The sequence below is a fragment of the Otolemur garnettii genome, unplaced genomic scaffold, assembly GCF_000181295.1.
Source record: "Otolemur garnettii isolate 467f Iridium unplaced genomic scaffold, OtoGar3 scaffold00053, whole genome shotgun sequence".
NCBI classification, from domain to species: Eukaryota; Metazoa; Chordata; class Mammalia; order Primates; family Galagidae; genus Otolemur; species Otolemur garnettii.
In genome coordinates, this window is record NW_003852448.1 from 1,106,960 (window position 1) to 1,129,797 (window position 22,838).

General features: G+C 37.0%; 1 protein-coding gene across 2 annotated transcripts in view; it reads right to left on the bottom strand.

Moving 5' to 3' along the window:
* L3MBTL4 (L3MBTL4, histone methyl-lysine binding protein) overlaps positions 1-22,838 on the bottom strand; it is a 355,410-nt gene that overhangs the window by 249,255 nt on the left and 83,317 nt on the right. For both annotated transcript variants that reach the window (XM_023514432.1, XM_003792016.1), the window contains exons 7-9: positions 20,997-21,088; positions 19,376-19,530; positions 18,263-18,339 (exon numbers count right to left, since the gene is read on the bottom strand). In XM_023514432.1, the coding sequence (XP_023370200.1) occupies positions 18,263-18,339; positions 19,376-19,530; positions 20,997-21,088 (324 nt within the window). The remainder of the gene's footprint in view (positions 1-18,262; positions 18,340-19,375; positions 19,531-20,996; positions 21,089-22,838) is intronic.

Consider the following 22,838-nt stretch of genomic DNA (forward strand, 5'->3'; position numbering starts at 1 on the left):
TAAAAAATTGACCCAGTTCACCATACCAACAGACTAAAGAAAAATAAGACATATGATCATATAAACACAGCATCCCTTTATCATAAAACTCTAAGAAAACTAGGATGAGAGAATGTCCTTAATCTGAAAATGACATCTGCGTAAAATTACAGCTAGCATCACATTTCACAGTGAAAGATTACAAGCTTTCCCTACAGTGGAGAGCAAAGCAAACATGTGCACTTGTACAATGTGTCTCCAACATTAGCAGTCCTTGCCAGTAGGCAAGAAAAATAAATAAAAGGCGTATATGTCGCAGAGGAATAAAGCTGTCTTTAATTTCAAATGACACATCTGTCTACAGATTATCCCCCAAAATCTGCAAAGAAACTCCTAAAGTAATAAAAGAGTTAAGGAAGGCCACGATAAACAAAACTCAAATGCATTTTTGTAATTAGAAAACTGAAATTTATGAATAATAAGTAGTTGAAATTAAACATTTTTAAAAGAGTAACGTTTACAATAGCATCAAGAAAACACTAAGGGCTTATGGATAAATCTCAAATATATGGAAAACTTGTCACCTCCAAAATAAAAATTATTGACATGACAAATTAAAGCATACTTAACAATAGAAATATATTTTATGGATTGGAAGACTCAATGGTGTTAAGATAACAGTTTTTCCCACATTGCTCTGTAGATTCAGGGCAATCCCCATCAAAATCCATCAGGCTTTTTTGGTAGAAAATGACAAAAAACTTCATATTGAAAATTTAAATTTGTATATAAATAAAAGGAATACAACAGTCAAAACAATTTTTAAAGTGCTTTTAATTATTGACACATGATAGTTGTACACTACCTGATACAGACTACTATAAACTTATATAAACATGACAACATGGTGTTAATGCAAAAATAGAGGTATAAATCAATAGAACAGAATAGAGAGTCCATAAATAGGCCTATACATATAGTGTCAATTGATTTCCAAAAGGTAGCCAAGATGATCCAAAGGTGATCCAACAGTCATATTAACAAATGTTGTTAGAATAATTAGAAATCTATATGTCAAAAAATATAAATAATAAACCTTGACCCCCACATTGTACCATATACATTTAATAAAAACATCTAACTGTAACACTTAAAAATATAAAATTTCTAGAAAAAAAGAAAATCTTCTGACCTTGTACTAGAAAAAAAAAATGCTTAGACAGTACACAAAAAAGATGAAACATAAAAAAAGATGAATCAAAGAAAAATCATAATTCACTAAGTGTGGTGGCTCACACCTGTAATCCTAGCACTTTGGGAGGCTGAGGCAGGTGGGTTGCTTGAGCTCAGGAGTCTGAGACAAGCCTGAGCAAGAGCAAGATTCCATCTCTACTAAAAACAGAAAGATAGTTGGGTGTAGTGGCAGGTGTCTGAAGTCCCAGCTATTTGGGAGGCTGAAGCAAGAGGATCTCTTGAGCCCCAAACTTTGAGGTTGTAGTGAGCTTTGATACTACAGCACTCTACCCAGGGTAACAGAGAGAAACTCTGTCTTTAAAAAAAAAGAAAAAAAAAAGATTAATTGGACTTCAAGATTTCATTTATTTATTTATAGGTAGAGTCTTACCCTGTACCCTGAGTAGAGTGCTGTGTCATTATAGCTCACAGCAACCTCAAACTCCTACGCTCAAGTGATCCTCTTGCCTCAGCCTCCCCAGCAGCTGGGACTACAGGCACTCACCACAACGCCCAGCTATTTTTTGGAGGTAGACTTTGGGTCTCTCTCTTTCTTAGGCTGGTCTTGAACTCTCAAGCTCAAGTAATCCACCCACATCAGCCTCACACAGTGCTGGGATTACAGGCATGAGGCCCTAAGCCCAGCCAACTTCAAAATCTTAGAAATATGCTCTTTGAACCACAGTGTTGAGAAAGTGAAAAAATGAGCCACAAACTGACAGAAAGTATTTACAAAAGACATATCTGAGAGAGGAACCGTGTTTGGAGTATATAAAGAACTATAAAACTTGAAAATAAGAAGGCAATCATTTAAACATAGAAAAATATTTGAATATACATTTCACTTAAAGAGAGCCATAGGTGGCAATTAAGCACCTAAATGATATTTAAGGTCATTAATCACATACTAGGAAAATGGAAATTAAAACCACAATGAAGTACCACCATACACTTATAGAAAAGCTAGCTTTATTAAGGGGAGGGGACTATGTCCTTTGTATTTCTTTTTATCTCATTATTTTTATTGACAAATAAAAATTGTATATATTTATTATGAAGAACATTTTGAAATATGTGTATATTATGAAATGGCTAAATCAACTTAACTATCTCCAAAGCAAACTGGACAAATGGGATCACATTAGCAATCGCACTCCTGTTGTTTACCCAAGAATGCTTACCTTCTTTATTCATGATAAGTAAAAATTAGAAATGACCTGTATGTACATTGATGGTATAGAGTTTGCTGGTATACATTGATGGTTAATAGTAAAAAAGAACAAACAACCGATACGTGTGTTAACAGTGATGCATCTCAAAAGCATTACGTTCTATGAAAGAAGCTGACACAAGCTACACACTTAGGATTCCATTGTCAATGACTTTCTGTAAATGGCAAAATTTCAGGGACATAAATCATATGAGTGGTATTTCCACGCCCTAGGAGTAGGAGAGGACTGACTACAAAGAAACAGGAAGGAATTTTCTTGGAAATATCACAATATTCCATAACGTGATGATAAAATATTTACAGGTCTCTATATATTCATCAAATCCATTAAACTGAATGCCTGATTAAGTATGTATTTTGCTTTATGTAACTTATATTTCAATAAAGCCAATTATTTAACAAGGTAGTAGATATATTTAATAAACCAAAAAAGAGCTCTGGGAAATTCTGTAACAATTTCAAAATCTAACAGAAGTGTCAAAGGATAAAATTAAAGGAATCTCCCAGAAAATGTAACAGATATAGATGGAGAGAAATGAGAAAATAAAAACAGAGAAGACCAGTCCAGCACGAGTATCTTCAAATAATGAGATTTACAATAAAATGAAACAGGGGGCAAAAATTGATAAAAGATACAAGTCAAACCTATTTCCCAGATAGGATGGACAAGGCTTTCCAGACTATATGAGTCTGCAGGGTGCCAGGTACAAGGAATGGAAGCAGATGCTCCACCCCCCGCCAAGGTACAGCATGTGGGTTTCATGCCTGGAGACAGAGAAGGCCCTGAAGGCATCTACAGGCATGGCACAGGCAAGTACACACAAGACCAGGAAGGACGTAACCCATTACCTGAAGTTGGAAGCCAATAAAACCATGCCTTCAAAAGCCTGAATTCTACTCTAATGGAGAATGTGGGAATGACTTAGAAAAAGGAGGCAATTAGTGACTCCAGGGAAAGCAAACGTTGGAGAGGAAATGCAATCAGAAGAAATCCTTTTTTTTTTTTAAAATAAAGTAAATGTTTCATTTAAATTCTCTCCTCTTTAACTATGGAATAGTTAAATACGGTTTACAGAATTAGAAATCATGAAACTGATGAAAAGAAAACAAACTGTGGCATACTTATAATGATCCCCATTATCTATTATTGCTCTTTTTTTTTTATTAAGTCATTTGTACATAGATCATGAATACAATTATGCCATTATGGGATTCAATGTGTTGATTTGTACAAATTGGAGTGCTTACATCCTACTAATTAACATAGCCTTCACCTCATTTACCCAATTACAGTGTTAAGACATTTGTGTTCTACACCTGATAGATCCAACTTGTACTTGAAATATGCTCCATAGGTGTGGTCCCCCTATTATCCCTCCCTCTATCAACCCACCCCCTTCCTTCATCTCCCTCTCCCCTTCCCTCCTTCTTCCTAGGCTATAGTTGTGATTCATCTGTTATGAAAGTGTGACTGATTATAAATTGGTTTCATAGTAGTACTGAGTACATTGGATATTTTTTCCATTCCTGAGATACTTTACTAATAAGAATATTTTCCAGCTCCATCCATGTAAACATAAAAGAAGTAAAGTCTCCATTTTTTAATGCTGCATAATATTTCATGGTATACATGAACAACATGAATTATCTATAATTATCTATAATTCATTATACATGAATTAACTGGGTACTTTCTGGACATTATCCTTCCCTCTGGACAGGAGTTTCTGTAGAAGGCTGGCATCAGTAGGCCATGTTGCCCCTCCTCTCAGAAGAAATTCTAATTTTTTAAATTTTGCATACTTATAGTTTTTTTTTAATTAAATATTACATTGGGAAGTAGGTGTTTGCATGAGTGGTAGAAGTTTAGAGACAGTAGCCCAAATGGGAAAGACAGAAGAACATAGTTGCATCCAGCAGCATAAACACATGCTTAAGCAATATGTAAGCATGTTTACATAAACATCAAAAGTAGCAGGCTTGCCCTGGAAGGAAGAAGAATGTTCATTGTTAAAGGAGAGAAATTCAAACCGATTTTTTTTATGTTGACTTCATAGCTTGTTATTATACTTTGCTGAATTGATTTATTAGTTCTAAAAGTTAGTTTTTAATATTTAGAGTTTTCTACATATATAATCATATCATCTACTAACAGGGACAATTTTATATCTCCTGTCCAATTAGGATACCTTTTATTTTGTTTTCTTTCCTAATTCGTCTAGACAGAACTATGTTGAAAAGAAGTGATGAAGTAAACATCTTGGCCTTGCTTCTGATCTTAGAGGAAAAGCTTTCAGACTTTCACCATAGAGCTCAAGCTTCCCTGTGGTTTTTCACACATGCCTTTTATGATGTTGAGGTAGTTCCCTTCTGTTCTACCTTACGGTGTTTTATCAGGAAAGAGTGAATCTTGTCGACCAGTGCTTTTTCTGCATCACTTGAGATGGCCATATTTTTTTGTGTGTTGTTAATGTGATATAGTACTGATCAGTTTTCACATTTGAACCATCTTTGTATTCCACTTGGCCATGGTGAATAATACTTTTAACATGCTGTTGAATTTGGTTTTTCTAGTATTCTGTTGAGGATTTTCACATCAACATTCACGAGGAAAACCGGTCTATAATTTTATTATTGTGTATTTGTCTGAGTTTGATATCATGATGATAATAAATAAAATAATTTAGGAAGTATTACTTCATCTTAAATTTTTTGGAAAAGTTGAGAAGGATTACTGTTAGCTCTTGAAATGTTTGACAGAATTCACTAGTGAAACCCTCATGTCCAAGGCTTTTCTTTGATTATTGATTCAACTTGTCTATGAGTTATTTTATTTAAAATATTTTAATAAAATAAATATGATTTATTGCATATTTTATGTACCAAGAATTGTGAATACAATATGAGTAAAACATAGTCCTTACTAACACAATGTTAACAGAAAATTGTGTTTACACGTAGAGAGATCTAGTTTTGTTCCACTTTTTTCCTTTTTCAAGTCTGAAATTTCTGATATTGTGTCAAAGGAAAACATGTAATCCAAATAATTCAACTTATAACAATAAAGAAGTAACAAATATGTAATTTCTTTAGAAGGATGTGCTCCCCATGATTATCTGTAAGATAGTAAAAGTTAATGTCTAACACAAAGGAAAAACTTGACTAAACTGTGACGTCTCATAATGTAGGTAATTATGGAATCATAGTCACTTTCTTAAAGATTATTTAAAGAAAGGGAAATCTGTTCAAATTACATTTCTAAGTAAAGAAGAAAAGGTTACAAAGGCTGTATGAACAATAAAATCACAATTTTAATTTTCGATTACCTCTATATAGTCAAACAAATAGTCAAAATGATTGGGAAAATATAACTATGTGGTAATGGTAAGCTCTATCTAGTGGCTGGATTAATATTTTCAGTTTACTCATTATAATGTTTTATATTTTATCAATCTCCTACAGTTTTACATAAAAATATATTTGATTCTTATTTTAAAGAAGTTTGTCTTATGTGAAGTCCACAGCTTCACTTCACTGGTGATTATGTAGAGGATCCAAAGATAAAATTAACTTTGATTCATGAAGAGTAGAATTTGGCTGGCTGAGCACCCTTGACAGAGGAAGAGAACACCATCCTTCCACAAAGTTTGTAGAACATGTGCAGGGAACCCACTCCAAGGGAAATGCCTTGGGAAGTGGTGACATGATTTGCCCTCCAGTGACAGAAGTGGAGAAAGGACTGTTTTCAGACCTGCAGTAAAGTTGTGCTGTGAGACTTGTGGTAGTTGAATGACTACCTGACATCCAGGCACAATAACATAACCAAAAATCTCATGTACATCATATGACCATAGAAAATTGTCCCAGTTAGCAAATTATGCACATTTAATGTTTTTCCTACCTTGGGAATTACTTATTATCTTATTATCTTATCACATTAAAATGCACTTACTGGGGAACAGGATGATATGTACACGAAAAGAGAACCATGCAAGGTCAGGAACTTTATTGCCTGGCCCATCAATTCATAGAGCCTTCTAGGCTACAAAAGCTCTGAACAAAGGAACTCATGTGTTGTCTTTTTATTCAGTCACTTGCCAAACAAAGTAAGTGGCAACCCCAGAGTGTCTTATGTTGTCCTGGCCCCACTCCCACAACCCGGGGCAAGGTGCTGCCTCTTACTCACATGTATCATCAATCTCGCTAATGGCCTCCCCAACCCTCCTTCCTAATCTGGCCCACTACTGCCAAATAAGTACTCTCTAAAACCATTATATCTCCACTTTGACTGCAAGTTCCTCAGTACCACTTTCAAAAATTTTTCATAAAATGGCCTCAATCTACCTACTCTTGTAATTCCTTAAAATATTCTAAACCTGAAATGAAACCCAGTTCAGATTCTTGACCTCCAGAGCTGTAAGATAATAAATTTGCTTTAAGCCACTAAGTTTGTGGTAATTTGCTTCAGAGTGGTACACCATCATTTAATTTTCTTCATGAAATGTTCCTTACACTTTCTGGCCAGGTACCTCTTTGATTAATTACCTTGCTATCCTCTACAACAGTTATTTATTAGCTCACCCAACCGCCCCCAGGTGGCTGTCGGCTCCCTGAGGTCAATGAGGGCGGCTGGCCAACCTTTCTAGTCCACATCCCCCCCACCAAGGTTCTACATAATGATAGCAATTCTGATTAAAATGTGGGTCCAGTACTCCATAATGTTGAGAGTAAAAAATAAATAAGCAAATAAACTGCAGGAGGAGAAAATTCAAATAATAAATATAAAAGGAATAATGGAATTAGAACATCACCATTTGGCAAGCATCACACTAAGAACTATTTATCTGATAACTATCAATAGATGCTGAAACCCAGTGGGTAAAATTTTGACAAGGAATAGAATATTTACATAATCTCAAAGTAAGTGAAATTATGTAAATCTCAAAGTAATCCCTTAGCCAATATGTATTAATTACAAAAGGTAAAAGTACTTTTGCAGTGGAGAAATTTGTGGAGAATTTCGTTTTAATCAAGTGACCAAAATTACCACTAACAGGAAATGGACAAACTGAAGTTCAACACCACCTGACAGCCTGCTTTGGGATAGTCCCTGCAGATGCACAACCTACGTCAAATAGTGAGGAAATACCAGATAGACTCGAAGTGAGAGGCATGTCACAAAATCACTGGCCGATATCATTAAAGATGCCAACGTCATGGAATTCGTGGAGAACTGCAGAACTGCCGCTGACTGAAGGACGCAAAATAGACACAATTATTACAGGCAACATGTGAGCCTGGATTCAATCTCTGTGTTTTTCTGTTTGCTTGTTTTATTTTAAACAGGATATAAGTGAGTAAAAACTTATAAAACTGGTAAAACTTTCATTTTGGCAACTTACTCTCATACGGTTTGTCAGGGAGGAGTTCTGTCTGCTATTCTGGCAACTGTTCTGAATAATTGAAATTTTTAAGAATGCAAAAAATGTACTAGGTCAATCACAAATCGGTTAGAGCCTAATGTCCTAAGTCACTTTTCAGCCCTACTCACCGCAGCCTAATGCATAACTCACAATGCTCATAATTCTCAAGCAGGGCAACAACTTTTTGCCATCTTCCTCTATGTGCATAGTGTCCCTTCTACCTAATATTCTCTTCCACCCATTGCTCACTTAAAATTTTAAACATCCTTCAAAAACTACTTCAAACACCACTTTCCACATGCTAGAATTAATACCTTCCTCTGCTGCGTTCCCGGCGGTGCACTGGGAACTTCCCTTCCTCTACGCTTAGAAGCCCCTGCAAGGACTGCAAGGTATGGGGGGAAATGAAAGGACACAAGCATCCTTGAAGGTACACAGCAGGGCCTGCTGCCAAATGGACACGCCACTGGAGATGCCTGGGGCAGGTCACCTGATCTCTGCAAATCAGTTCTTCGACTGTGAAACTGAAAGAATGGACAAGAACTTCACAAAGTTGCCATAAAAACAGGTAATCCTGTGAAGTCATCTAATATAGGCTCGGCGCCTATAGCTCAACCAGCTAAGGCACCAGCCACGTACACCTAAGGTGGCGGGTTCGAATCCCCAGCCTGGGCCCGCCAAACAACAATGTTGGCTGCAACCAAAAAATAGCCGGGCGTTGTGGCGGGCGCCTGTGGTCCCAGCTACTTGGGAGGCGGAGGCAGGAGACTCGCTTGAGCCCAGGAGTTGGAGGTTGCTGTGAGCGTGATGCCACGGCACTCTACCCAGGGGACAGCTTGAGGCTCTGTCTCAAAAAAAAAAAAAAAGAAAAAAGAAAAAAGAAGTCATCTAATATATTGGGCATTAGGAAAAATGCAATCCAAAATTGAGATTTCACTTTATCCCTATTATGATGGCTATAAACAAAAAGAAAACAATTGGTGGCAAGGATAGCTGGAGCCTCATGCACTGCTGGTCAGAACGTGAATGGTGCAGCCTCTGTGGGAAACAGGTTGGTAGTTCCTCAATAAATTAAACATAGACTACTATATAACCCAGCAATTCTACTTATGGATACATTACCAAGAGAAGTGAAAATATGTTCCCCTGAAGGCCCCATAACCTGGAGAATGGGAAGTCAAATTGTGCTTTATACATTTAATGAATTATTAGCTAGTAATAAAAAGAAATTATGTGCCAATCAAATCTACATTGTAGATAAATCTTAAAATAATTATGTTTAGTCAAAGAAGCCATACACAAAGGACCACGTGTTATACTCAAGAAATGCGGATACCAGGCAAATCAATAAAGACAGAAAGAAGGGCTGGGGGCAGAGGGGGGTGGGAAAGGAGAATGGCTGAAGCACTTGGAGTTCCCTCTAGGGTGAAGGAAAGATTCTAACGTCGACTGTGATGAAATGACATCACAACTCTGTAAATACGCTAAAAACCACTGAATTGTACACTTAAGTGGATGAATCGCATAGCCTGTGAAGCACACCTCAATAAAGCTGTTACAAAAAATAGATACCCTCCTTCAGGGCAAGCATCAATCGTTATTCTTACTTTGTTCTCCCCTTTCTATCAACATACGAGCCACTGAAGGGATGTTTACTAAAGCGAGGCTGAGTGTGGCTGGAGTCAGCACGGCAGTGTGAACAACAGTCTGGAGAGGTTCCCTCTGCAGGCCTCCTTCCCGAGGACTGGCCCCGCTGTCAGTCAGAGGCACCCTGACAGCCGTCGTGGCTCTGCAGTGCTTCCCGTTCACCTGTGCAGAGCTGGGTGCAGGAACGGGCTGAGGCGGAGGGTCCTGCCATCAACTACAGGGCAGATTTTCACACACAATATTGTTGACAACAGTCCTTTCAGAAATGCTTTAACTGGTAAACTTGCCATTCCAAGCAATATAGAGTACTGGAAATTCATGTACGTACAGACAAATCAGAATTTAAAAAAAAAATAGAAATACCATTTAAATTGACTGAAAAAGCCAGAAATGTAACTGTCAGCTGCCAGTCTAATACTCCTTAACAGACAGATCTATTTTTGAGCTGTACAGAGTCAGCTACATCACTTACCATCTAAGACTATGCTATGAGCTGACTTCAACAAAAGGACCAGTTTGACCTGTATTGGTGAGGAGGTGATTCCCAACTGAGCACTGCCTGCCCTTCACGAAAGGAAGGCCTTCACTGTCACCTGAAGCTCCACACTCCTCGTGGAGAGCAGCTTTTCTTCTTCAAATCCTAACACTTGTGTTACTGGGGTTTTCTGTATGTCCATCTAATAGCTTTTTGTCATCTTGTGACTTCAACTAAAATCCCAGTATCTTGATTCTCCTGATGGAATAGAAGGCACTGCCATATGCTTAAGCCTTCCCTAGAACAACACTGAACAGAATATCTAAATCCTAGAATTAAATTTTCATCAGGAAAAGCATCTTTACACTCTAAAATTTACATGTTTTAGAAACTGACACCTCTCTCTCTCTGTCTCTCTGAATAAGCTTCTTTTATCTGGAATCCATGAGAATGTGGCGACACTCCAGGGCAATATACAGATCAGCACATACTGTTCTACTTTCAAGCACTGTAATTGCTCTCAGAAGTGCAATTATACACACACACACACACACACACACAAGCTGTGACAAATATACCAAACACACTTTTTCTGACAGTAATGTAATTGAAACCATAAAATAAAATTCAATGTAAAAACCTAGGCATAAATGATGTTTAAAGTATAAATTTGCATTAAGTAAAATAACTAAAGCTAACAAAATTTTAGAGTCAAATAACTAACAGAAATAAATTATTAAAATAAACAATGTCTAATTTCTTTTTATATTTTGCTATATTTAAACTAAACACACATACCAGGCAGCCCCATCTCCAGCCTTGTCTTAAGCAAGAGTGTATCTGATGATTATGTGAGTTGGTTTTCCTTTTGAAACCTAACATTAAACTCCCTGAGTCCACAGGATTCTAGTGCCCTGCCGTGGAGCCCTAACCTCTCATGTAGTTAGTAGGGGCCTAACAGCTCCATGCACTCCATTTCACACAAACCCATAGGCTACTGTGACCATTACTTATACCAGCAATCAAGCAATTTTGTTTATTGCTAAGCTTTGTCTCCACAGTTTTGTTCATAGTTACTTTGAATATATTTTCATTTCACTCCACTATCTTGTTCGTACCTTGAGTCAATGACTGATCTATTCAAATTTTCCTTTTAAATACCATGATAGCAATTGGGAAGTTGCTGAGGGTTCAGTGAAGGCCATTGTGAAGGGTCCACCCCCTGAGTTATCATAAAAAGAAAGCCTTTTATGATACAGTTGAGTTTGTCAGAAAGATAAGTAACCAAATTGTACATGAATATGTTAACTAAACTCTTCTACTTAAAGTTTCTCCTGTTTTTCCTTAGCCCTCAGAACAGCCTTAAATACTCTATTAGAAATAAAATCATTTAAAAAGAGTGGATAAGATTATGAATACAGACACAAATATGGACAAAAATATCTCTCTCTCACACAGTCTAGTGAAATTTATACTAGTAATACAAGATTGGTTCAGATTACAGGAAGCAATCAATATAATAACATTCTACTTATTAATAGAATAAAAAAACACCTTTTTGTGATTAAAAAAATGTTTAGCAAACTAGGTACAAAATGCAACTTCCTCAATCTGATAAAGGGCATCTAAAAAAATATCTGTAGTGAATACTACATTTAATGGTGAAAGATTGAAAGCTTTCTTCTAAGATTAGGAACAAGAAAAGATGTATGATCTCACTACTACTATTCAACAATATATTGGAAGGTTTAGCCAGAAGAATTATGCAAGAAATATAAGCCATCCAAAATGGAAAGGAAGATGATGGTATCTCCATTTTCAGACAACGTAATTTTTCACATAAGAGAGTCTAAGGAATCCACAAAATACTACTAGAGCTGATACATGAATTCAGTAAGGGTGCAGTATATAACGTCAATATACAAAATCAACTGTACTTCTCTCTACTAGCAATAAGAAATGAAATGAAGAAAATGACTCCATTTACAATAGAATAAAAAAGAATAGAGAGATACAAGAAAACAATAGTTCAATAACTCCTATGAATATAGATTCAGAAGTCCTCCACAAACCAGCAACTGAATTCAATAGCCAACTGAATGCTTCTCCAGGAATTCAAGAGTGATTCAGCATAAGAAAATAAATCAATGTGCTGTACTACATTAATGGAGCAAAGGGAAGGAGAAAAACAAAGATCATCTCAACAGATGAAGACAAGGCATTTAGAAAACTAGCATAAAAAATGAACTTCCGTAATTTGATAAGGGTATTTTTAAATAAATGTATGTAACCACAGCTTATATCATATTCAATGGTAAGAGAATAAATTATTATCCCCCTAAGATTAGGAAGAAGAAAAGGAAGTCCACTTTTACCACTGCTATTCAACACTTGCTGGAAGCCCTAGAGAAAGTAATTAGGCAAGAAAATGAAATTAATGAGCTCTAAATTAGAAATGAAGTAAAAATATCACTTTTGGCAGATGATATGAATCTAAATATGAAAATTCCATAGAACAACAGTCCCTGACTTCTTTGGCACCCAGGCACCCAACCTTTTTGGCACATGTAATCCTTTTAATGCACTATTGGAGAATTCCATGGACTAGGGTGGGGTGGTTTGGGGATGACTTAAGCACATTGCATTTATTGTTTATTTCTATTATTATTACGTTGTAATATATACAAAATAATTATACAACTAGCAAAAATGCAGAATCAGCGGGAACTTTAAGCTTGTTTTCCTACAGCTAGATGTTCCTATCTGAGGACGAAAGGAGACAGTGACATGAAGTGTGTCTTACATCGTCAGCCCCAACTCTTATCATCAGGCATTAGAATCGCATAAGAAGTGCAACCTAGATCCCTCACATGAGCAGTTTACAGTAGGCTTTGCGCTCCTATGAGAATCTAATGCTTTACTGATCTGACAGGAAGTGGAGCTCAGGCAGTGATACGAGTGATGGCCAGTGAATGTAAATATAGATGAAGCTTCACTTGCTGGTCAGCCACCTCCTGCTGTGTGGCCCAGTTCCTCACAGGCCACAGACTGGTACCAGTTCATGGCCCAGGGGTGGGGACTTCAGCCATAGAAAACACACACACACACACACACACAAAACTACTAGATAGAGCTAATTAATTAACTCGGCAAAGTTTCAGGGTAAAATATCAACACACAAAATCATCTGTAATTCTCTATACTAGTAATTAACAATTCCAAAAGTAAATTAAGAAAATTCCTCCATTTACAACAGCATTTTAGAGAATAAAATACCTATGAATAAATTTAATCAAGACAAAGACTTGTGCATTAAAGACTAGAAAACATTGCTGAAAGCAATTAAAGAAAACTAAATAAAGAGAAAAGCATTCCATGTTCATGAACTGAAGAACTTAACATTATTAACATGGCAATACTCTTCTAAGCAACAATACGATACAGGCCTTATCAAAATATGTACAATTACTATTTGTCGACTTTTAAAAAGAGAAAAATAAGACAAACAACCCAACTAAAAATTAGGCAATAGAGATTCGACCTAAGAAGAAATGCTAAGCACATGAAAAGATGCTCACATCCTCCATCATCAGGGGATGCACCCACACCACAGATCAGCTACAATCCTAGAGAGTGACCACACCAAGCGTGGGAGGGATTTGGAGAAACCAAACCTTCATACACCACTGGTGGATATGAAAATGGAACTGTTATTTTTTGTTTGTTTGTTTGTTTTGTTTTGAGACAGAGTCTCACTATGTCACCCTCTGTAGAGTGCTATGGTGTCACAGCTCACAGCAACCTCAAACTCTTGGGCTTAAGCAATTCTCTTGCCTCAGCCTCCCAAGTAGCTTGGAGTACAGGCGCCTGCCACAATACATGGCTTTTTTTTTTTTATCATTATTGTTGCAGGTATCGTTGTTTAGCTGGCCTGGGACAGGTTTGAATCCACCAGCCTGGGTGTATGAGGCCAGTGCCCTACCCACTGAGCTATGGGCACTACCCAAACGGCTCTTTTTGGAAAATGGTTTGGCAGTTTCCTAAAAAATTAAATATATACCTTCCATAATATTCACAGATTCCACTCAAGGCATCCAGTCAAGAGAAATGAAAACACATCTCAACACAAAGAACACATCTTCACCTAACATCATTCATTGTTCTTGACACAATTCTAAAGTACAACAACAGTGAATGGATAAGAAATTGAAGCACATCTGAATAACAGATCACTGCTTAGAACTTAGAAGGAACAATCCACAGATCATGCTGTAGCCTAAAGAAACCTCAAAAATATTGTGCTAAGTAAAAGAACACAGACACAAAAGACCCCCTATTGTATGATCCCATATATATAAAATTTCCAGAAAAGGCAAATCTTTAGACACAGTAACAGATCAGCAGTTGCCTTGGGTTCAGAGTGAGAGCAAATAATTAATGAAAATAGGAATGAAGAAACTTTTTAGGGTGATGTAAATTTTCTAAAACTGGAATATTCTGATGGTTGCACAGTGCTACTGTTTACTAAAAACTACCAAATTGTATGCTTAAAATGAGTGAATTTTATTATATATAAGTTCTACCTCAATAAAGCTATTTTAAATACAGTTTTTTAAAATTCCAATAGTCATTTCTCCAGAATGAAAAAGCCAATCCTCAAATTTATACAGAACTGCAAAGAGCCCCAAACAGCCAAAATAGTCATACAAAAGAAGAAAGTCAGAGAACTTACACTTTCTAATTTCAAAACTGACTACAAATGCACAACACTGAAACAAGTTGCTACTTGCATATACACACAGATCAGTGGAACAGAATTGAGAGTTCAGACACCAACCTGAACAACTATCATAAACTCAATTTCAATAATTATATCGGGACCATTCAATGGGGAAAGAATAGTCCCTTTAAAAAAGAGGAAAGTAAATAATTGAATGCAAAAGGATTAAGTAGAACCTTTTCAGGAGTGTCCAATCTGCTGCACACAGCCACGTGTAGACTATTTGAGGCCTGCTTTGCTTATCTGCTGTGCAGAGCCACATGCAGACTATTTGAGCCCTGTTTTGCTTATCTGCAGTGTTGGATGTTGTAAAAAGGATGCACTGATCTTCTTCTTTGCTCATCAGCTTTTGTTAGTGTTTGTGTTTGTAAAGTGTGGCCCACTCCATCTCTTCTTCTCCCAAGGTGTGGCAGAAAAATGAAAAGGTTGGACACCCCTGTATCCTAGTTCATACCCCAAAATTAAATAAAAATATATAAAAGATATAAAAGGAAAAGCTAAAACTATATGACTTATAGGAAAAAACAGGTGTAAACCCTCATGACCTCAAATTTGACAATGAATTCTTAAATTTAACACCAAGTGCACAAGGAGCAAAAGAAAAATAGATAAACTGGACTTCATAAAATTAAAGTCTGTTGTGTATCAAAGGACATTCTTAAGAATGTGAAAATAAAACCTGTAGAATGAGATAAAACATCTGCAAATCATCTATCTGATATGATTTTAGTATCTAGACTATATAAAGATAATATACACAATAATATAGTAATATTGTGTTGATAATATAAAATATTAATAGATCTAGTCTTTAAACAGTGGTATTTTAATAAAAATTAAAAACAACCCAATTAAAAATGGGCAAAAAATTTGAATAGACCTTTCTTCCAAGAAAATATACAAATGGCCAATAAGCATATAAAAAGATGCTCAACATGACTGATCAATAAGAAAATGCGAATGGACTCAACAAGATACCATTTCATATTCACTAAGAATGGTTTTTTTAATCAAGAAAACTAAAAATAACAAAGGTTGATAAGGATGACGTGAGAAAGAAGAACTCTTGTGCATTGCTGGAAGGATGTAAAATGGCACAGGTATCCTGGAAAACTGTCAATTCTTCAAACATATTAAACACAGAATTACCATATGATGCAGCAAATTCTCCTCCTAGGTATGCTAAAGAGAAACAAAGATATATGTCTATACAGAAAATTGTACATGATGCTTATAGCAGCACTAGAGACAATAACCAAAAGATTAAAAAAAAAAAACTCATCAATAGATCAATGGATAAACAGATTGTGGTATATCCATACAATGGAGGACTATTCAGCCCTAAACAGGAACAAACTTGTGATACATGCTACAACTTAGATGAACCACAGGAACACCTTGCTAAGTGGAAGACAACAAACACACAAGTAGATGCACATGATTCCTTTTATATCATATATCCAGAATAGGAAAGTCCGTGGAGGCAGAGAGTCAAGGGGAAGTGTTGAGAGAATTGGGATGAGGGATGATAGGGAATATCTACTCAACCAGTAGGAGATGAGAAATTTTTGCAATTAGAGAGATCTGGTCATTGTATAATATTATGAATGCAACAAAATGCCACTGAATTGTATGGTTTAAAGTGGTTAACTGTATGCTATGTGAATTTCACTTCAATTTAAAAAAAGACAAAAAAATTAAAATAGTAATCAATTTAATAAAATAAGTGCATCTAAAACTTGTAGACCAAAAACTACAAATTATCATTGAAAGAAAATTAAAGAATGTCTAAATAAAAGAAGCCCCATGTTCACAGGATGAGAAAGATGAAACTTGTCAAGATGGCAATACTCCACAAATTGATTCAGTGCATCCCTACCAAAATCCCAGCTGGCATTTTTTGCAGAAATTGACAAGTTAATTCTGAAATTGATATGAAATTCAAGAGATTTAGAAAAGCCAAAATAATTGTGTAAAGATCAGTGCTAGAAGATTCACACTTTCCAATTTGGAAAGTTACCACAAAGCTAAGAGAGTGAGGTCCTGGTATGACAGACATATGAACCAATGAGACAGAATTGAGAATCCAGAAATCAACCTGCACCTCTATGGTACCAATTTTCAATAAAGGTGCCAATAATAACAGTGGGAAATAATACTCTTTTGTGACACGTCTTTATGACATTAGATTAGGCAATACTTTCTTCTTAGACACCAAAAATACATTAATGACGGCAGGATTCTGGACATGTAATTCTCAATGTGCTGCACAGAATATTTCTAGACCCGAACAATACCAAGAGACAAGGGAGATGGACTTAAAGATGGGCCCTGTCCCTGAGGTCCAGTGAGGACAGGGTGGAAGCAGTGGGGAAGTCACTCACTAGAGCACAGTGGGAGGACAGCTTTGCGTGTCTCCAGGCACAGTGCTCAAACCACACATTCTGAGATCTGACAAACTCTTCACCTAATTTTACAGGACATTGTTCTAAAGTTGGCTTTATCCAGTTTTCCAGAAAAATAGGACAAATGACTCTAAATCTGTATGTATGTACAAATTAAAACTGAAGATGTAATATATTTCATAAAACCTTTCCAGACCAAACAGGTACTTTTGAACAATTTGTAATGTTTATTTTGTTTTGGTTTTGACTTGTTTATTGCTTTTGTCTTTATGTTTTTCACTACATTCAAGAATTTGGTGGAAAATTCTAATTTTTTCTATATTTAAGGAAAAAAAAGATTAAGAACACAAAAACTCCAGAATCACTCACCATTACAAATTTCACTCCCACTCCATTCTAGAATGGCATAGCCCTGTCTCTACCTACAGTTCTTCCTGTATATAATTTACTGAAAGAAGACAAATTCCTTGAATATTTGTTTTGAAAATGCTAGTATTACCACTATAATTGCCATGATAGTCTAATTAATTTTTAAATTAAAAAACAAAGAGAATGATAGGGCAAGTCTTTAAATATTGCTTAATATTTCTTTAATGAGAAAAAAATAACTAAACAGACGGAAATGTTTGGCTAAGCCATTAAGATGGGTCAGTCACAGAGGCATGGTATGTATGAAGAATCGCTGTTAATTCTCACTTCTCCTATTTCTATATTTAGCTCCAAAATTAAGGATGTTTACTAATCTTGTGGTTCAAGTTATAAGATAGATTATGTAACTAAAAATAGTGGATTTTAAATGTCAATCCTCAGCAATGGTACTCATTTAGTTGGATAACAATTTTTAGTAACTTTTTTTAATGGGTGGATAACAATTTTTATCAACTTTCATTAAATGGCTGCCTAATACACCTTTATATACACAATCCATTTTTATACAAAGACAGACATGCAGATTTCAGATATTCAGTGGTCAACAGAATCTCGCTCAGTGTTTTTGTCAAAAACCTTGTATTGAAATGTGATTTTCATAAATAAAGGTTGTCATTGGCACAGAGATGACTTCCAAGAAGACCCAGACCGTCCACTCACCTTGGGGCGCTATCAGAGTCCTTCCATTCTCCTGACACCAACCAACCGGCTGCACATAAGGACTGGTAACATCACACCTGCAAACACAGGATTCTATTTCAGATCCCACATTACTCAGCGCCAGAGAGAGAATCCAAGAGTCCTGATCGTTCTGGATTTCAAGAGATACTATGGAAATAGAACTTCATAACTAAAGAGAATTAGAAGTAATTTTCTGTATTTCTGAGGCTGAGTGACCAAACTGCTCTTATATAATTTTCTTGAGATTATTAAAGTATAAAATAAAGGTGGGTTTGACAAGGACCTGAATCACAGGCAACGTCCCCAAAAGTGACCATTTCAGTAAATCTCTTCTCCCAGGGCTTGCTAGCAGCAGTGGAAAATATGAACAGGGCAGTCCAATCAGACCCCAGGTGACTACCCTGCCCTCCCTCTCCTTGTTAAGAACCCAACACATTATACCTAAGACACATACAGCAATTACTCTCTGCTCTTAGTTCAAAGGCAAAGCCCCGGCCCCAACATGCACACAAAGAACCACTGCCTCAGGCAGGGATTGTCCATCATTCAGGACGTGTGAAGAAATGCTACAAAAATGATTTTTTTACCATGACCTTCCGTATTTCAGGTTTTCATCCAAAAAAACCCTTTCACCCTGAGCAGTGTTAGTTTAATGGCATCTTGGCATACATTTTCTCTGCTCCCTGCAGGCTTTTGGAGGATTCTCTCCCATTCTCCCAGAATCTTTCCTTTTAAAAATGTGACAAGCTGAGTTCGACATTTTTCAGATAAAAAAGTACTGGAAGTTCTTAACCTCCTCTTCACAGAAATGTTTCCTTTACAAACTAGCCAGAATACAGTGAAGCGTCCTGAGCTGGTCATATTTTTTCAGACGAGGCCTCATTAGGTGACGTCTCGTAAAATGGCAAAAAAGTTTCTGGGGCTTTTTAATTCACCAAGTCACGAGCAAGAGAAGACAGTGAAGAGTCACACGAAATTCCTGATGTTCGTCACGATTAGGACAGCAGTAACAGCAACAGCCCGAGAATGAAAATACATTCTCAACACCAAATATGTGAGCACACACAAATAAAACCCAGGCCAGTGTCTCACCAGTAATCGTAACTATCATCCCAGTTGTCAAAATGCACCAGTACGCGGTCTCCGACAATATCGGCTATGGTCGCCACACACACCAAGGCAGGGTTCTTCCTGTCCATGGCCTCCAGCTTCATTCCAACCTGAAATTCCTTAGGCACTGGCCCGTTCTAACACAACACAAGGAAGAGGCATAACAAATAAATAAATAAATAACAGGACAGCAAACAGGACTGAGCCACTGTCGAAACTTCCAAGACGTTCAGCATCACCGAAGTGTACAGGGTGCCAACACCTACCCTCGGGAACGATGCCAGCAAACGCCAGCACAAATACCCAGCAACTGCCACGGAGTGTGTATTTACGGCAAAGACCCAAGAAACTACCTTCCCGCTGTACTTTTCTCTTTGGTTGTTCAGGGTGTTTTCTCTCCCTTATCATCGTCATTCTTCCCTCTCTGATGCTCAGAATAATTGATATTAAATTAAGAAATGCTGTTCATTGAATACAGTAGTATCAAATAATTTTCTCTGCTTCTCCTAGGCTTTCACATAGTTTCTGAATATACTATTCAAAGAGGTGGTAAAGATGTCCTGTTTAGTACACGAGTTTCATTTAATTTGATTACTAAAGAACACGTGCACTAATCATGAATAAAACTATAACTATAAAAACGCAAATGCTTTTTGTATTATCTGTACTTTTTAAGTGTAAAATATACCATGAACTATGATTTACGATGACATAATTATAAAACCCACTCTTCAGGGAGCCATATTAGCCATGCCCGGGACTTAGGAAGTATCACACAGCATCTGAGCCCCGCTGCTCCTCCATCCATGTGGAGCCCCGATTTCTATTTCCCTCCAGCATACTCTAGTTTTAAAGCAGATGCAGTTTTGCGGCTCCTTTTTCCTGACACAGTTCTGTGAAGCACACGTAACGACTGCATGACACTGATTTTAAGATCTCAAAAGTGAGGTCCGCAGGAACTCAGTGAGCGGCCTGTGCAGTGACCCCAGAAGGTGGCAGAGCTGACTCCTGCCCGGGTCATCCACACGGCCCTCCCTGCAGCCTGCCAGCCTCTCTGCTGTCCTCCAAGAGCACCTAAGAGGAATCGGGATCTGACTTATTCTCCTCCTCTACTCAAGGTTCATTAAGTTGCTAAAGACACAGACAGCATAAGGGACGCGCTCTACCCAAATCACCAGGACACGCCTCTAATCTACGTGAAACGTTACTCTCATTTTTATTCCACTTGAATATGTCTAGGCTGGGAGCATTCAATGTCATCCAGGAGTATCTACTGGTTTCAAAACTACTAAGGTTCCAGAACTCACTGGAAGCAAAAAGGAAAAAGATTTCTTTAAGGTATTTTAAGTCTTAAATACCTTTAAATAGGCTTTAAACATAAAGTTTTCAACTTTTCTCAAGTTGAAGTATTTAATTGTACTTTTAAAGAAAAAAAGAGCTATGCCCACAGGCAACTGCGACAAATTTAAGAGAAGTCTTAGAACGTTAAGAGTTTCTATAATTTCTTAAAGGATGAAAATACAACAGAATATATATATAGTGAACTTTTAAGAAATTTAAGCTTGGGGGAAATCTGATTTATACTGAGGAGGAAAATACTTACAGAACTTCTGTTTCTGAATAATTTCTTGGGAGCATTTTGCAATTTGCAGGCCTTCAAGTAATCCATCCAAACAAATTTATCTTTTCTATAACCTAAAAAAAGTACAGATTACTCAAAATACCCATAAGATGTAACCACATACATATTAAATATATCATTATTATTCACTCTTCTGCCATGAATTCTATGTCCTTAAAGGACCACAAAAAATGTAAATTAAGATCTCTAAATTGTTTCAACTTTTAAAAAATGTGTTAAGCTCAAACGTGTTGATAGTGAGTCTCTATCATGTACACCATTCCCTACAAACATGAATGTTCTGTGACATGGAATTGGTACCCAGGTGGCTTGATGGGCAAAGGGCTGACACCTGAGCCCCTGTGCCTGTCCCCACTCCTGAGGAGCCCATGTCACACAGGAGACCCTCAGAGGTCCTGGTGGAGTGGCATTTCAGGGCCTCTGGGCACTGGGGGAAATTACTGAAATTCTGCTACAATCCAAAGAACATTCAACAGCTCCAGCTTTCTGCTGTATATCTTCACAAATTTCCCATTTTAAATTTATTAATTTGAGTTCTCTGTAGATCCTAGTTATCAGCTTTTGTTTGAATCAAAATATGCAAATATCCTTTCCCAGTGTGAAGGTTGTCTGTTTGCTTTGGTTGTTGTCACCTTTTCAGTTTCATTAAATCCCATTTGTTTATTTTTGTTGTTGTTGCAATTGCCACAGAAGTCTTCCTCACAAAATCCTTCCCCAGGTTGATAGCTTCCAATGTTTTTCCCACACTTTCTTTGAGAATTTTAATTGTTTTGTGGCTTAGACTAAGGCCTTTTATTCATCTTGAATCAATTTTTGTGAGCAGAGAAAGGTGAGGATTCAGTTTTAGTCTTTTACATGTGGATATCCAGTTCTCCCAGCACCATTTATTGCATAGGGAGTCTTTCCCCCAGTGTATATCCTTGATGATCAAAGATTAGGTGACTGTTAGGTATTTGTTTCATCTCCAGTTTTCTCTTCAGTTAGAGAAATGCAAATCAAAACCACCCTGAGATATCATCTAACCCCAGCAAGAATGGCCCAAATCACAAAGTCTCAAAACTACAGATGCTGGCATGGGATGTAGAGAGAGGGGAACACTTTTACACTGCTGGTGAGACTGGAAACTAATACAACATTTTTGGAAGGCAGTATGGAAAACCCTCAAGAGCTCAAGCTAGACCTCCCATATTTGGTCCTGCAATCCCATTACTGGACATCTACCCAAAAGAAAAAAAAAAAGCCTTTTACCACTGGGACACTTGCACTAGACTGTTTATTGCAGCTCAATTTACAATCTCCAAAATGTGAAAACAGCCTAAATGCCCACCAACCTAGGAATGGATTAACAAGCTGTGGTATATTTATACCATGGAATACTATTCAGCCACTAAAAAAAGATGGACACTTTACAGCCCTTGTATTAACCTGGATGGACATGGAACACATTATTCTTAGTGAAGCATCACAAGAATGGAGAAGCATGAATCCTATGTACTCAATTCTGATCTGAGGACAATTAAGTTCCTAGTACACTCTGGGGGATGGGGGTAAGAGAAAGGGAAGGAAGGAGGGGTGGAGGACAAGGGGTGTGGTAGACCATTTGGGGGCTGGACACAATTATAAGGGGGTCCTTATCTAACAAAAGCATCAGTGTAACCTAACCCAGTTTTGTGTACCCTCAATGAACCCCCAATAATAATAATTTTTAAAAGTTCCCATTTTAAGCCTTATCCTCCCATTCACATGCCCATTTAATGTGACTCTCATGCAGTGCGGGCTCAATAAATGTTTTCTTACTGAGTG